Source organism: Heterodontus francisci, chromosome 1, assembly GCF_036365525.1.
Source record: "Heterodontus francisci isolate sHetFra1 chromosome 1, sHetFra1.hap1, whole genome shotgun sequence".
Classification (NCBI taxonomy): domain Eukaryota; kingdom Metazoa; phylum Chordata; class Chondrichthyes; order Heterodontiformes; family Heterodontidae; genus Heterodontus; species Heterodontus francisci.
The window spans coordinates 160590035-160605226 of NC_090371.1; the positions used below are offsets into that span (position 1 = coordinate 160590035).

At 42.6% G+C, this 15192-nt stretch overlaps 1 protein-coding gene across 2 annotated transcripts in view; it reads left to right on the forward strand.

Annotated features, from left to right (window-relative positions):
- LOC137373080 (transmembrane anterior posterior transformation protein 1-like) overlaps positions 1–15192 on the forward strand; it is a 189203-nt gene that overhangs the window by 79788 nt on the left and 94223 nt on the right. For both annotated transcript variants that reach the window (XM_068037933.1, XM_068037943.1), the window contains exons 8-10: positions 9071–9151; positions 11325–11434; positions 12907–12966. In XM_068037933.1, coding sequence (XP_067894034.1) covers positions 9071–9151; positions 11325–11434; positions 12907–12966 — 251 coding nt within the window. The remainder of the gene's footprint in view (positions 1–9070; positions 9152–11324; positions 11435–12906; positions 12967–15192) is intronic.

Here is a 15192-nt window from a genome sequence, read left to right on the forward strand (position 1 = left end):
CATTAGAGGTGTATAACAGCGGAGTATGTGGGCTGATGTTGCAAATGTGGCAACAGAAAGTGCATGAAGTCATCAGATTTGTTCATTATTACTGTGATATCTCATGGATGTATTGCACTGTAGCTTGAAATTCCTTTTAGTAACAAGAATCTTATACCTAGTAGTACCTGGAACACAAAATTATCTGTCTCCTTTCCAATCTGTTAGCATCTCCTTTGGCACCATCAGGCACACCTCTTGCCCTTGTTAATTGTTTGTGTAGGGCATGCATTTCCATTGGGCCTGAGGTTGGCACTGCAGGGATCAACTGCAGATGGAAATTCATTTACAGGGCAAAATAAAATTAATTAGTTTTAAAACCGTTTCCTCCATTTTTGAGTTGGGTGTGATTGTGCTGCCACTTAGGCTTTTGTTAGCCTTTGTAATAATTTCATTGTTGCTTATTTTGTTTCTTCCAGCTCCACAGCCACTAATGGGTATCCCATTGGGGATGCCCCTACATGTGAGCAATTTGGAGTTGGAAGATGGTGATAGGCAGAGGATTGCTAGGTAGGGTTGGCTGCATGAAAGATGTTCTCAGTCTTCTCACCAGTACCCTCCCACCTGCGATATGAACAGCGATACACATACTTAGGCAGAGAATGACTATATTGGAGTCTCCAGGTACATTGTGCCATCTTCCTCCGGTCACAGATGTGTCTGAAGGTCTGATTAGTTCTTATTGGATGGTTCTTTAGGAGCACTGCAACTTTCAGTAGTACTGGATAAAAGAAGTATTGCTATGGTAATGATCAGTCAGTAAAGATGCCAAGATGTCACTAAGCATATCTGCAAGCGCTGTTGCACCTATCTGGTAATGAATGTCCAGACTGTTATGACCGACCGCTCCAGTCAAAGCCCCCAATCAAAATATACGATTCTGATAGTGGTGGGAACAACACACTGTTAATTCAACCCCATCCCTCCACAGATCACCTAACATATCAGTTTAAATTTTCCAAAGAAAGACCCAGGCAAATTATGCTGTCTATTAACCCCCGAATGAGGCTAACCAAATCAGGTGTCTTTAAATCAACAAATTAACTGTTTAATTAGATAAACTAAATTCTTAAACACTACTAAGATATAAACAACATTTAAAACAGAAAAAATTAGAGTCCTTGCAGATTTACGCTCCTGCCGGATGTGGAATAGTCCAGGGTTGCTTGAAATCCTCACAACCGTCCGATGGGGAGAAAAAGTTCTTCAACAGTAGAACAGTCCGTAGTCTAATTCAGAAGTCGAAATTGTTGCTCCTTCTCCAGCAATGATTTTCAACAATTAACAACTTGCAAACACTTTTTAATGAACCAATTTGGCTTTAGAATTTTTTTGATAGATAAACGATTGTCACAGTCTAACTTCCCTTCCTTCAGTTTAAATTATCAGAGATCTCTGTTTTGGCTTGACTTTTTAGAATTTTGAGAGAGAATAATCAATAAACAGACTAAATTCTATTCCTTCAGTTTAAATAGTCTGAGAGCACTCCTTTCCGGTGCTAACACACAGCTGTCTGTCTGTTACTCTGGGTTAGAACAGTCTGTCTCCACTATAAGCCAGTTCAAAACTAAATTGTAACAATGTATCTCTCGATCTCTGGGCCTGAATGGCTGTATCCCGGACAATGAGAATGCACTCTTTGAATTAGTTTTTAGAGCTTACTGCCTTAAAGCAGTGCTGCTCTCTTTCCAGCCTTAAAGGCACACTGCATTCTTACCCCCCCAAAAAAACTACAGGATCGTAAGACTAGCAGAGAACCAAAGCTGCACTATTTACTTGAAGGATACCTGCTGCTAATATCCACCAAAGGGCTTGCATGGTCAGTGCTAGTGTTGGTCAGCGACATTGTAACACTTGCTTCTGTCTCCTTCCAGGCATGCTGTAATACTGACTTATGGAGAGGGTGCTCCAGAGTGACACGCAAGGCTACCCTCCCTGCACCAAACTCCTGCAGTTCCAACTCTACTTTAGCAGCCATGAAATGGCATTGCCTGCCATACTCCTAGTTTTGTCTGTTTTTGGATTTCCTTTCCCCTTGTTTTTATCAAGTTACTATTCGCCGCCCTCCTTCAAGATTTGTGGATGTTGTCAGTGGATTAAAATACTTCTTAAGCCTTTTCAGCACCTTCCAGAATTTTGGTCTCCTGTTTCTGCCACTCCTCTCTTAATTGTCTGCATTCATTGAACTTCATCTACATGCAGTTTTCTGCTCCGCCAATAGTGTGCTCCCTGCATCCGTCTAAATCTGCATCTGGAGATGTGAATAAATATGAATATGACCCATGAAACTTAAATATAATTATGAATTACCATTCTGTTGAGATTTTACCAGGTTTTTAGAATTGACAAACTAATACATGAAAAGAAAATCAGCCTCTGAACTCATGCTTCTTTAATTAGTCACTGTTATTCCTCCTGAAATTTTCACCTGTTGTGTCTAATCCATAATTTCCTTACTTAAGTTTGAGTTCTCCTAGCATCAACTACTCAGCAGACTGGAGCTATGTTCTCCAACCTAACCTAACTCAATCTCCTCAGGTTTCCTTTCCCGCTGGCACCTGCTGATACTCTGAGCCCCACCGCACTATTTACAGACTGAACTGACCTGAGCCCCAGCCCCTGGTAAGAAATGAAATGGGAATCTATTTGTGGAGATCCTGTCACCATAGAAACAAAAAGCTGTAATCATGGGTCACCACCTACTACAATTGAAGTTGGTGTGGATCAGGGGGAAAGTGCTCCAATGGCTGAAGTCATACCTAGCATAAAGGAAGATGTTTGTGGTTGTTAGAGGCCAATCATCTCAGCCTCCAGAACATTGCTGCAGGAGTTCCTCAGGGCAGTGTCCTAGGCTCAATGATCTTCAGCTGCTTCATCAATGACCTTCCCTTCATCATAAGGTCAGAGGTGGGGCTGCTCGCTGATTACTCAGTTCCATTCGCAACTTTTTTTTAATTCATTCATGGGATGTGGGCGTCGCTGGCCAGGCCAGCATTTATTGTCCATCCCTAATTGCCCTTGAGAAGGTGGTGGTGAGCTGCCTCCTTGACCCGCTGCAGTCCATGTGGGGTAGGTACACCCACAGTGCTGTTAGGAAGGGAGTTCCAGGATCTTGACCCAGCGACAGTGAAGGAACGGCGAGAGAGTTCCAAGTCAGGATGGCGTGTGACTTGGAGGGGAACTTGCACGTGGTGGTGTTCCCATGCATTTTCTGCCCTTGTCCATCTAGTTGGTAGAGGTCGCGGGTGCTGTCTAAGGAGCCTTGGTGCGTTACTGCAGTGCATCTTGTAGATGGTACACAGTGCTGCCACTGTGTGTCGGTGGTGGAGGAGTGAGTGTTTGAAGATGGGGTGCCAATCAAGCGAGCTGCTTTGTCCTGGACGGTGTTGAGCTTCTTGAGTGTTGTTGGAGCTGCACCCATCCAGGCAAGTGGAGAGTATTCCATCACACTACTGACTTGTGCCTTGTACACGGTGGACAGTCTTTGGGGTGTCAGGAGGAGAGTTACTCGCTGCAGGATTCCTAGCCTCTGACCTGCTCTTGTAGCGACGGTATTTATATGGCGACTCCAGTTCAGTTTCTGGTCAATGGTAACCCCCCAGGATGTTGATAGTGGGGGATTCAGCGATGGTAATGCTGTTGAATGTCAAGGGGAGATGGTTAGATTCTCTCTTGTTGGAGATGGTCATTGCCTGGCACTTGTGTGGCGCGAATGTTACTTGCTACTTATCACCCCAACCCTGGATATTGTCCAAGTCTTGCTGCTTTTCTACACGGACTGCTTCAGTATCTGAGGAGTCGTGAATGGTGCTGAACATTGTCCAATTATCAACGAACATCCCCACTTCTGACCTTATGGTTGAAGGAAGGTCATTGATGAAGCAGCTGAAGATAGTTGGACCTAGGACACTACCCTGAGGAACTCCTGCAGTGATGTCCTGGAGCTCAGATGATTGACCTCCAACAACCACAACCATCTTCCTTTGCGCTAGGTATGAATCCAGTCAGTGGAGGGTTTTCCCCCGATTCCCATTGACCCTTTAGTTTTGCTAGGGCTCCTTGATGCCATACTCGGTCAAATGCTGCCTTGATATCAAGGGCAGTCACTCTCACCTCACCTTTTGAGTTCAGCTCTTTTGTCCATGTTTGAACCAAGGCTGTAACGAGGTCAGGAGCTGAGTGGCCCTGGCGGAACCCAGACTGAGTGTCACAGGTTATTGCTAAGCAAGTGCCGCTTGATGGCACTGTTGATGACACCTTCCATCACTTTACTGATGATTGAGAGTAGACTAATGGGCCAGTAATTGGCCGCTTTGGATTTATTCTGCATTTTGTGTACAGGACATACCTGGGCAATTTTCCACATTGTCGGGTAGATGCCAGTGGAACAGCTTGGCGAGGGGCGCGGCAAGTTCTGGAGCACAGGTCTTCAGTACTATTGCCGGAATATTGTCAGGGCCCATAGCCTTTGCAGTATCCAGTGCCTTCAGTCGTTTCTTGATATCAAGCGGAGTGAATCGAATTGGCTGAAGTCTGGCATCTGTGATGCTGGGGACTTCAGGAGGAGGCCGAGATGGATTATCAACTTGGCACTTCTGGCTGAAGATTGTTGCAAATGCTTCAGCCTTGTCTTTTGCACTGATGTGCCGGGATCCCCCATCATTGAGGATGGGGATATTTGTGGAGCCACCTCCTCCAGTTAGATGTTTAATTGTCCACCACCATTCCCGACTGGAAGTGGCAGGATTGCCAAGCTTCGATCTGATCCGTTGGTTATGGGATCGCTTAGTTCTATCGCATGCTGCTTATGCAGTTTGGCATGCAGATAGTCCTCTGTTGTAGCTTCACCAAGTTGACACCTCATTATGAGGTATGCCTGGTGCTGCTCCTGGCACGCCCTCCTGCACTCTTCATTGAACCAGGGTTGGTCTCCTGGCTTGATGGTAATGGTAGAATGGGGGATATGCCGGGCCATGAGGTTACAGATTGTGGTTGAGTACAATTCTGCTGCTGCTGATGGCCCACACGCCTCATGGGTGCCCAGTTTTGGCATTGTTAGATCTCTTCGAAATCTATCCCGTTTAGCATGGTGGTAGTGCCACACAACATGAAGGAGGGTATCCTCAATGTGAAGGTGGGACTTTGTCTCCACAACGACTGTGCGGTGGTCACTCCTACCAATACTGTCATGGTCAGATACATCTGCGGCAGGTAGAGGATGTAGTAACTAAAGCCTGTAAGGAACTAGATAATGAAGTCAGCGTGACTAAGGGAAAGAGTAGGCAGGGAGCAGATGATGAAAGCAAAGGGACTGGTGGTCTGAGGTGTATTTGTTTTAATGCAAGAAGTGTAGTAGGTAAGGCAGATGAACTTCGGGCTTGGATTAGTACCTGGGAGTATGATGTTATTGCTATTACTGAGACTTGGTTAAGGGAAGGGCATGATTGGCAACTAAATATCCCAGGATACCGATGCTTCAGGCGGGATAGAGAGGGAGGTAAAAGGGGTGGAGGAGTTGCATTACTGGTCAAAGAGGATATCACAGCTGTGCTGAAGGAAGGCACTATGGAGGACTCGAGCTGTGAGGCAATATGGGCAGAACTCAGAAATAGGAAGGGTGCGGTAACAATGTTGGGGCTGTACTACAGGCCTCCCAACAGCGAGCGTGAGATAGAGGTACAAATATGTCAACAGATTATGGAAAGCTGTAGGAGCAACAGGGTGGTGGTGATAGGAGATTTTAATTTTCCCAACATTGACTGGGATTCACTTAATGTTAGAGGTCTAGATGGAGCAGAATTTGTAAGGAGCATCCAGGAGGGTTTTCTAGAGCAGTATGTAAATAGTCCAACTCGGGAAGGGGCCATACTGGACCTGGTGTTGGGAAATGAGCCGGGCCAGGTGGTTGACGTTTCAGTAGGGGACTACTTTGGGAATAGTGATCACAATTCCGTAAGTTTTAGAATACTCATGGACAAAGACGAGAGTGGTCCTAAAGGAAGAGTGCTAAATTGGGGGAAGGCCAACTATACCAAAATTCGGCAGGAGCTGGGGAATCTAGATTGGGAGCAGCTGTTTGAAGGTAAATCCACTTTTGATATGTGGGAGGCTTTTAAAGAGAGGTTGATTAGCGTGCAGGAGAGACATGTTCCTGTGAAAATGAGGGATAGAAATGGCAAGATTAGGGAACCATGGATGACAGGTGAAATTGTGAGACTAGCTAAGAGGAAAAAGGAAGCACACATAAGGTCTAGGCGACTGAAGAAAGACGAAGCTTTGAAAGAATATCGGGAATGTAGGACCAATCTGAAACGAGGAATTAAGAGGGCTAAAAGGGGTCATGAAATATCTTTAGCAAACAGGGTTAAGGAAAATCCCAAAGCCTTTTATTCATATATAAGGAGCAAGAGGGTAACTAGAGAAAGGATTGGCCCACTCAAGGACAAAGGAGGAAAGTTATGCGTGGAGTCAGAGAAAATGGGTGAGATTCTAAACGAGTACTTTGCATCGGTATTCACCGAGGAGAGGGACATGACGGATGTTGAGGTTAGGGACAGATGTTTGATTACTCTAGGTCAAGTCGGCATAAGGAGGGAGGAAGTGTTGGGTATTCTAAAAGGCATTAAGCTGGACAGGTCCCCAGGTCCGGATGGGATCTATCCCAGGTTACTGTGGGAAGCGAGAGAGGAAATAGTTGGGGCCTTAACAGATATCTTTGCAACATCCTTAAACACAGGTGAGGTCCCGGAGGACTGGAGAATTGCTAATGTTGTCCCCTTGCTTAAGAAGGGTAGCAGGGAAAATCCAGGTAATTATAGACCGGTGAGCCTGACGTCAGTGGTAGGGAAGTTGCTGGAGAAGATACTGAGGGATAGGATCTATTCCCATCTGGAAGAAAATGGGCTTATCGGTGATAGGCAACATGGTTTTCTGCAGGGAAGGTCATGTCTTACCAACTTAATAGAATTCTTTCAGGAAGTGACAAAGTTGATTGATGAGGGAAGGGCTGTAGATGTCATATACATGGACTTCAGTAAGGCGTTTGATAAGGTTCCCCATGGTAGGCTGATGGAGAAAGTGAAGTCGCATGGGGTCCAGGGTGTACTAGCTATATGGATAAAGAACTGGCTGGGCAACAGGAGACAGAGAGTAGCAGTGGAAGGGAGTTTCTCAAAATGGAGACGTGTGACCAGTGGTGTTCCACAGGGATTCGTGCTGGGACCACTGTTGTTTGTGATATACATAAATGATTTGGAGGAAAGTATAGGTGGTCTGATTAGCAAGTTTGCAGACGACACTAAGATTGGTGGAGTAGCAGATAGTGAAGGGGACTGTCAGAGAATACAGCAGAATATAGATAGACTGGAGAGTTGGGCAGAGAAATGGCAGATGGAGTTCAATCAGGGCAAATGCGAGGTGATGCATTTTGGAAGATCCAATTCAAGAGTGAACTATACAGTAAATGGAAAAGTCCTGGGGAAAATTGATGTACAGAGAGATTTGGGTGTTCAGGTCCATTGTTCCCTGAAGGTGGCAACGCAGGTCAATAGAGTGGTCAAGAAGGCATTCGGCATGCTTTCCTTCATCGGACGGGGTATTGAGTACAAGAGTTGGCAGGTCATGTTACAGTTGTATAGGACTTTGGTTCGGCCACATTTGGAATACTGCGTGCAGTTGTGGTCGCCACATTACCAAAAGGATGTGGATGCTTTGGAGAGGGTGCAGAGGAGGTTCACCAGGATGTTGCCTGGTATGGAGGGCGCTAGCTATGAAGAGAGGTTGAGTAGATTAGGATTATTTTCATTAGAAAGACGGAGGTTGAGGGGGGACCTGATTGAGGTGTACTAAATCATGACAGGTATAGACAGGGTGGATAGCAAGAAGCTTTTTCCCAGAGTGGGGGATTCAATTACAAGGGGACACGAGTTCAAAGTGAAAGGGGAAATGTTTAGGGGGGATATCCGTGGAAAGTTCTTTACGCAGAGGGTGGTGGGTGCATGGAATGCATTACCAGCGGAGGTGGTAGACGCGGGCACGATAGCGTCTTTTAAGATGTATCTAGACAGATACATGAATGGGCAGGAAGTAAAGAGATACAGACCCTTAGAAAATAGGCGACAGGTTTAGTTAGAGGATTTGGATCGGCGTAGGCTTGGCGGGCCGAAGGGCCTGTTCCTGTGCTGTAATTTTCTTTGTTCTTTGAATGAATAAATGATTTCTTAAAAAAAAAATTCCTGTTATGTCTCATGGAACTGCAACATTTCGACAACAACAACTTTATATAGCGCCTTTAACGTAATAAAACATCCCAAGGTGTTTCACAGGACGTATCGGAGCGTAAGGGAGGCTCAGGATGTGTCAGAGCCACATAAGGAAATATTGGGTCAGATGACCAAAAGCTTGGCCAAAGAATTAGGTTTTGAAGAGTGTCCTAAAGGAGGAAAGCGAGGTAGAGAAGGGGAGAGGTGTTCAGATGGTATTCCAGAGCTTAGCACCTAAACAACTGAAGGCGTTGACGCCAACGCTGGAGTGATTAAAATCAGGGATACTCAAGAGACCAGAATTACAGGAGCGCAGATATCTCGGTGTGTTATGGGGCTGGAAGATATTATAGAGATAGTGGAGGGCTTTAAAAAGAAGGATGAGAATTTTAAAATCAAGACGTTGCTTGACCAGGAGACAATGTGGGTCAGCAAAGACGGGTGATAGGTGAACGGGACTTGGTGCGAGTTAACACACGGGCAGCAGAGTTTTGGATGTATTGGTATAGTGGAATGTAAAATGGTGAAATATGGGACAATTTGTCCAAAATATCTTTCTAATCCATGTGCATTTCTTTCCCTTAATCTGTCTGATTTTATTTTGGAGGTTCTTTAAATTGTTAATTACTTAGAAATTCTTTTGAACGGGCACCTGGAGATTCTTGGTAAAAATTATATAGTTAGCATCCATGCAAATTATGAAGGTGCAGAATCAATAAATTTTAGACATTTTTTGAACTAGTTAACGTAGGAAAAAATCTGTTTTGCAGATATAAGAGAGAGGTTCAACAACTACGTCCTTTTGCTGATTGTTTGTTTGAGGAATATGGAACAATTTTCATGGAACCCAGGTAAAGAACAGTGTACAGTTTCTCACAATTAGCTTCAATTTTCTCAAACCAATGCTGGTGACTCGATGTTTCTTGTCTATTTGCTTTTCACAATATTTCATGCTTCAATCTAATAATATTTAACTCCTGTTTAGTTGCAATTTGAATTGTTTAATTTCAGTATTTTAGGAGCATTAACTTCCAAAATGGATCAATTTTCAATAACAGTTTAGCTTACTTTAATAGAGACTAAATTGAAGTATAATAATGCAGATTTACCCTCACTTGGGTTGAGAGAGAAATAAAGGAACTCTCTGGGAGTGAAGTCATGCAAGAGTGCACCTGCTCATCCGCTGTAATGACTGAGTAGGAGCAGAAGCCTTGAGAAAAGTTGTGCAGCTTTTCTGTCAAAGTTTCAGCCAATGAGCAGAAGAGCCTCCAGGGACTTTCACCCCTTGAATTTAAATTGCATTATACCTGTCTCCAATTTCTCATTGTTAGAAATTTATTATACTTAATATACACCTGTATTTTTGTTCTGTACAGTTGAGTTTCTTTTTAGTGTGTCGTGTAGATATATTTAATCTTAATGTATCTTTCCAGTTTGGGTCTAAAGAGAGTTTCTTTTGAACATGTTAAACATGCTTAATATAATTATATAATGAGATAATTATCCAGTATTACTGAGGAAGATGAATGTACATTTGTATTGGTATTAGTAGAAGAAAACTTAAAGCATGTGAATTAAAAGTAGTCACTGTTGTAATGTAGGAAATGCAGCAGCCAATTTGCACACGGCAAGCTCTCACAAACAGCAATGAAATAATGACCAGATAATCTGTTTTAGTGAAGATGTTGATTGAGGATAAATATTGGCCAGGATACTGGAGATAACTCCCCGCTCCTTTTCGAAGTAGTGCCTTGGGATCTTTGTTCAGCTGAGAGGGTGGATGGGGCCTTGGTTTAACATCTCATTCAAAAGCTCATCAGGCTTCCTCAAGGCAGTTTTCGAACCTGAGCCATATGTCCATTCTAATTTTTTAAACCTAACTATTGTCATTATCCAAATGTTCATGGAGAAGGAAAGAGTGAGTTAGTAGGATTACCTACCATTTGGAAGTCATGTGGTTGAACCTCTAAAGTAATTGTCTTGAGTTATCTTAACTCTGAGTGTAATTTATCGTCCAAGAATGTAGATCCCATCTTCCTTCTGTACTTGGAGTAATTGGATATCTAATTTTTGAAAATTATTTCTTTGTATAATTGAACTAACCTACAGGCTTTCTCTGAAATCTTAACTTGGCACCATGGGATTGGTGCAGATCCCATGATTCATATGATCATCCAGTAATTGTAATAACTGAAAACCAGGTTACAGAAGTCTGATTTCAGTTGCTGTATTTAATTTGGAAACCAACAATACTTGCATGAATTGACCCACTTCGCACACTGTCACCACTTTCTTCAGTGTCCAACGCTAAGGGAAAGACTTGCATTTCCAGAAAGCCTTTCAGGGCATCCCTAATGAAGTACTTTTAAAGTGTACTCACTGTAGTGTTGCAATGTAAGAATGTCTTATTGGATTGGGCAAAAGGTTACAGCACTACTTGTAAGGCTATAGTGAACATAGCTTTTAAAGGGCTAATTTCTTTTCTCCCTTATTTTTGTTTTCCTTATTTATGTGGATGGTTACTAAATTCAACAAATAAGGAAGGTCGCACCAAAGATATATCTAGTTTTATTTAATTGTGAGGATGATATGACTTGAGTAGGCAAAAATGCTCAAGTATTTTTATACAGTAAAGGGAACAGCATACTGACCACTTGGAAGTTGTGGATCACAATCTTCCTGTGACTATGTGTTTGAGGTTTGAAAGTAACTGACATTGATGGTCACTGCTGAGGTTTTGATCTATAAATAGGTAATACAAGAAAATGACTCATTTATTTTTGAAGGTAGAAGGATCTTTTGTTGATACTATGTGAGATGGACGGCTAAGAAACGGCAACTAAAAGAATTCCTGTACCCTAAAATATAGTCAAAAATAACTAAATGAATGTTTGTCTATTTTTGAGCTGGTAAAATTTGGTATGAGTTGTCATTTTCATTGACTACAGATATGGTATAAATACACAATTTTAATTTTATTGAAGTTAGTGAATTATTTCAGTAACCTTTACTTTTCATTTCTAGATCATCTCTGGGTGTTGTTTCCAGATGTTTGCATGGTAATTGCATCGGAAATAGCTGTGGATGTGGTTAAACATGCTTTTATTACAAAGTTTAATGACATTACAGCTGATGTGAGTATGTAGATAATTAATATTTGTGAGAGAATTTGCCTTTATATAGTATTGTTCCCTTTGTTACCCACTAATCTTTTCGCGTATTCTCTCTTTGCCATTCTTCTCTCCCCTGCACTCTGCATTTTGCCTGATTTTGTTCTGCATTCTGTACCCCTCCTTCGTCATAAACTTCTAGTTTCTGTTCTATTTGAATCTCTATTCCTTTATCATCCAGGGAGCTGTAGCTTTGGATGTCCCATCTTTCCTCCTTATGGGAACATGCTTGGTTTGTACACAAACTATCTCCATCTTGAAGGCCTGTCGTTGCTCATCTGCTGTTTTCTTGACCAGTCTTTGTTTCCAGTTGATCTGTGCAGGTTCCTTCTCAAATCGGTGAAATTGGTTCTCTTCCTATTGTGTATTTTCACTGATTTTTCTTTGCCCACTTTCCGTAACTACTTTAAACATAATTATATTATGATCATTACTATCCACATGTTACCCCACTGACACACACCTCACTTTCCTGCTTCATTCCTGCAGAACTAGATCTAGCACTGCTTCCTTTCTCATTGTGCTATGAAGAAAATTCCCCATTGCACATTTGAGAAATTCTTCACTGTCTTTGCGCGTTTACACTTCCACCAACCCCCTCCCTGCTCCCCACCAGTCTATAATAGGGTAATTCAAGTTCCCTAATATTACTGCTCTATTATTTGTACATTTCTCTGAAATTTTCAGACAGATTTGCTTACCTGTCTCCTCCTTACTATTTGGGGGTCTTTCGTAAGCAGCAAGCAATGTAACAGCTCCTTTTCTATGCCTCACGCTAAGCAAATATAGTCATTCGTCAAACCCTCTAGCATATTTCCCTCTGTAGAACTGTAATTTTATCCTTGAGCAATACTGCCACACCTCCCCACCCCCCCCCCCCCCCCCCCCCACTCCCCCGGCAATATATTGTAGCCAGAAATGTTTAGTACCCATCTCTAACAATGTTTAAGCCAGTTCTCTGTTATAGGGAGAGCACCCCTGTTCTTCTTTGAATATTGCTATGGGATCTTTTACATCTACCTGAGAAGTCATGCAGGACCTTAGTTTTACATTTCCGACAAAATATGGCAGTTCCGATAGTGTAGAGCTCCCTCCGTATTGCACTGAAGTGTCAACATTGATTATGCTGAAAAGTGACAGGAGTGGGAATTAATCCGCCATCTTCTGACCCGGGCAAGACTGTAAATCAGCTTGTGTTAAATTGAAGTTCAGTATGTGGTGCTGAAACTCTAGTTTATTTGTAGCCAATTTTTGAAGGATTTTAGTATATTTCTTCTCGGTTGCCCCTCTCCACCCTCAGACAATAATCCTTAACATGGTGTAGCGTATCGTGTCTCCAAAAATATTAAGTGAATGCAGGATGCTGTTGATATTAACTTTTGCAGGTGAGTTGTTGGTAACCTGCTAAAGAGGCTGTGCTTTTTATTTGTACACAGGTATATAGTGAGTATAGAGCCAGCCTTGCATTTGACTTGGTCAGTAGCCGTCAAAAAAATGTAAGTATATGAATGCAGTTTCTTGTCTGTTGATTTTTAGATATTTTTAAAAATGTTTAAACCAAAATTGTGCTTACCTGATTTCCATTTGTCTTAAAAACACAAATTTAAAGGAACCGTTTACGTTGGAAATCTGGGATCTTGTAATTATGACTGTGATACCCTTAATAATTAACGAAATTTTAAGATGCATTTTTTTGCCCCTTCCATGTATTATGAAATCCTGTGCATTGGTCAGATTCAAGGTTTTATATTCCTTCATTTTAAAGTTACTAAAAACAGCGATGAAAGTACAATTTATGCACCAGATTCTGTTGAATTATTGTGAATATTATTCACTGATTTAAAGAGATGTACGCTTAAAAATAAAACCTATAATCTAATCCTATGTTGGCTTGCTATTGGGCTGCAGAGAGTCAAATGTGAAAATAGCCAGGCTGGGGACCAAACAAATTTTTCTGTTCTTTTTTTCCCTGAGCTGGTTTGTGTCTGGGTGGAAAGATCCAAAAGTACACACTCTGTGTTGACCAAACAGAATAACATGATCAAGCGATTACTGACCTGTAATCAGGGATAACAGGGATTCAGATCTCACTCAAAATGATACGGAAAGCTTGCACACAACATTGCCCTTACGCAGAAAATCCAAAGGTCTGCTTCAAAGGGTGCATGTAAATCCTTCATATGCACATGCCAAGTGATGAAGAAAAGTTCATCTATCACCGGATAAGTCAGCTGCAACCATTCATGTATCTTTTTCAGCCTCCTCCTACAGAGCAGCTTCATTAGTAATATTTTGGAAGATCACAGAGTCCAGCTGTATTCATGTGTTTAGTTCGCAGGAATGTAAATCGATATGCAGAACTTAACACTTGAGAAATAGGAATGGCAATCAGATGCACAATGTCCATTACAAATCATTAAACAGGAGAGATAAGTTAGAGTGGATCTGCAGATAGTTCAGAGATGGATATGAGAACAGCAGCAATAATTTTGGGTGATTATCCAAGAGAAAGTTAGTGCATGCAGTCAAAAAGAGGGATGTCTTTTAGAATGTATCCAGGACTGCATTACATTTATATATCACCAAAAGAAGAAACATTTTTTGATTTAGTTCTGGAAAATGAAAGGGAAAGATACTGAAGCGTGTGGATAAACTCAGATCTCGCGATTCAAATACATATTTGCTGAAAACGCAAATGCAATTGGATAAATCCATAAAACAAGTCAACAGCTTTTTGAATTCTGTAGAGGCATAGAGTACAAGGTAAAGAGTTAATTAAATTTGTACAAAACAGTTTGGGGGTGGGGTGGGGGGCGTGGTCGGTGGAAGCTGGGGCTGCAACAGAGGCTCAGACTTCCTTGTGGGGTCCAAAGAAACATTCTTGCTCTTCCTGGTCTCTCAAAGGAAAGTAAAACACTTGCATTTTGTGAGGTTTTTTTATTATTCATTCATGGGATGTGGGCGACGCTGGCCAGGTCAGCATTTATTTCCCATCCCTAATTGCCCTTGAGAAGGTGGTGGTGAGCGGCCTTCTTGAACCGCTGCAGTCCATTTTGGGTAGGTATACCCACAGTGCTGTTAGGAAGGGAGTTCCAGGATTTTGACCCAGCGACAGTGAAGGAATGGCGATATAGTTCCAAGTCAGGATGGTGTGTGACTTGGACGGGAACTTGCAGGTGGTGGTGTTCCCATGTATTTGCTGCCCTTGTCTTTCTAGTTGGTAGAGGTCGTGGGTTTGGAAGGTGCTGTCTGAGGAGCCTTGGTGCATTGCTGCAGTGCATCTTGTAGATGGTACACACTGCTGCCACTGTGCGTCGGTGGTGGAGGGAGCAAATGTTTGTAGATGGGGTGTCAATCAAGTGGGCTGCTTTGTCCTGGATGGTGTTGAGCTTCTTGAGTGTTGTTGAAGCTGCACCCATCCAGGCAAGTGGAGAGTATTCCATCACACTCCTGACTTGTGCCTTGTAGATGGTGGACATGCTTTGGGGAGTCAGGAGGTGAGTTGCTCGCCTCAGGATTCCTAGCCTCTGACCTGCTCTTGTAGCCACGGTATTTATATGGCTACTCCAGTTCAGTTTCTGGTCAATGGTAGCCCCTAGGATGTTGATAGTGTGGGATTCAGCGATGGTAATGCTGTTGAATGTCAAGGGGAGATGGTTAGATTCTCTCTTGTTGGAGATAGTCATTTCCTGGCACTTGTGTGGCGTGAATGTTACTTGCCA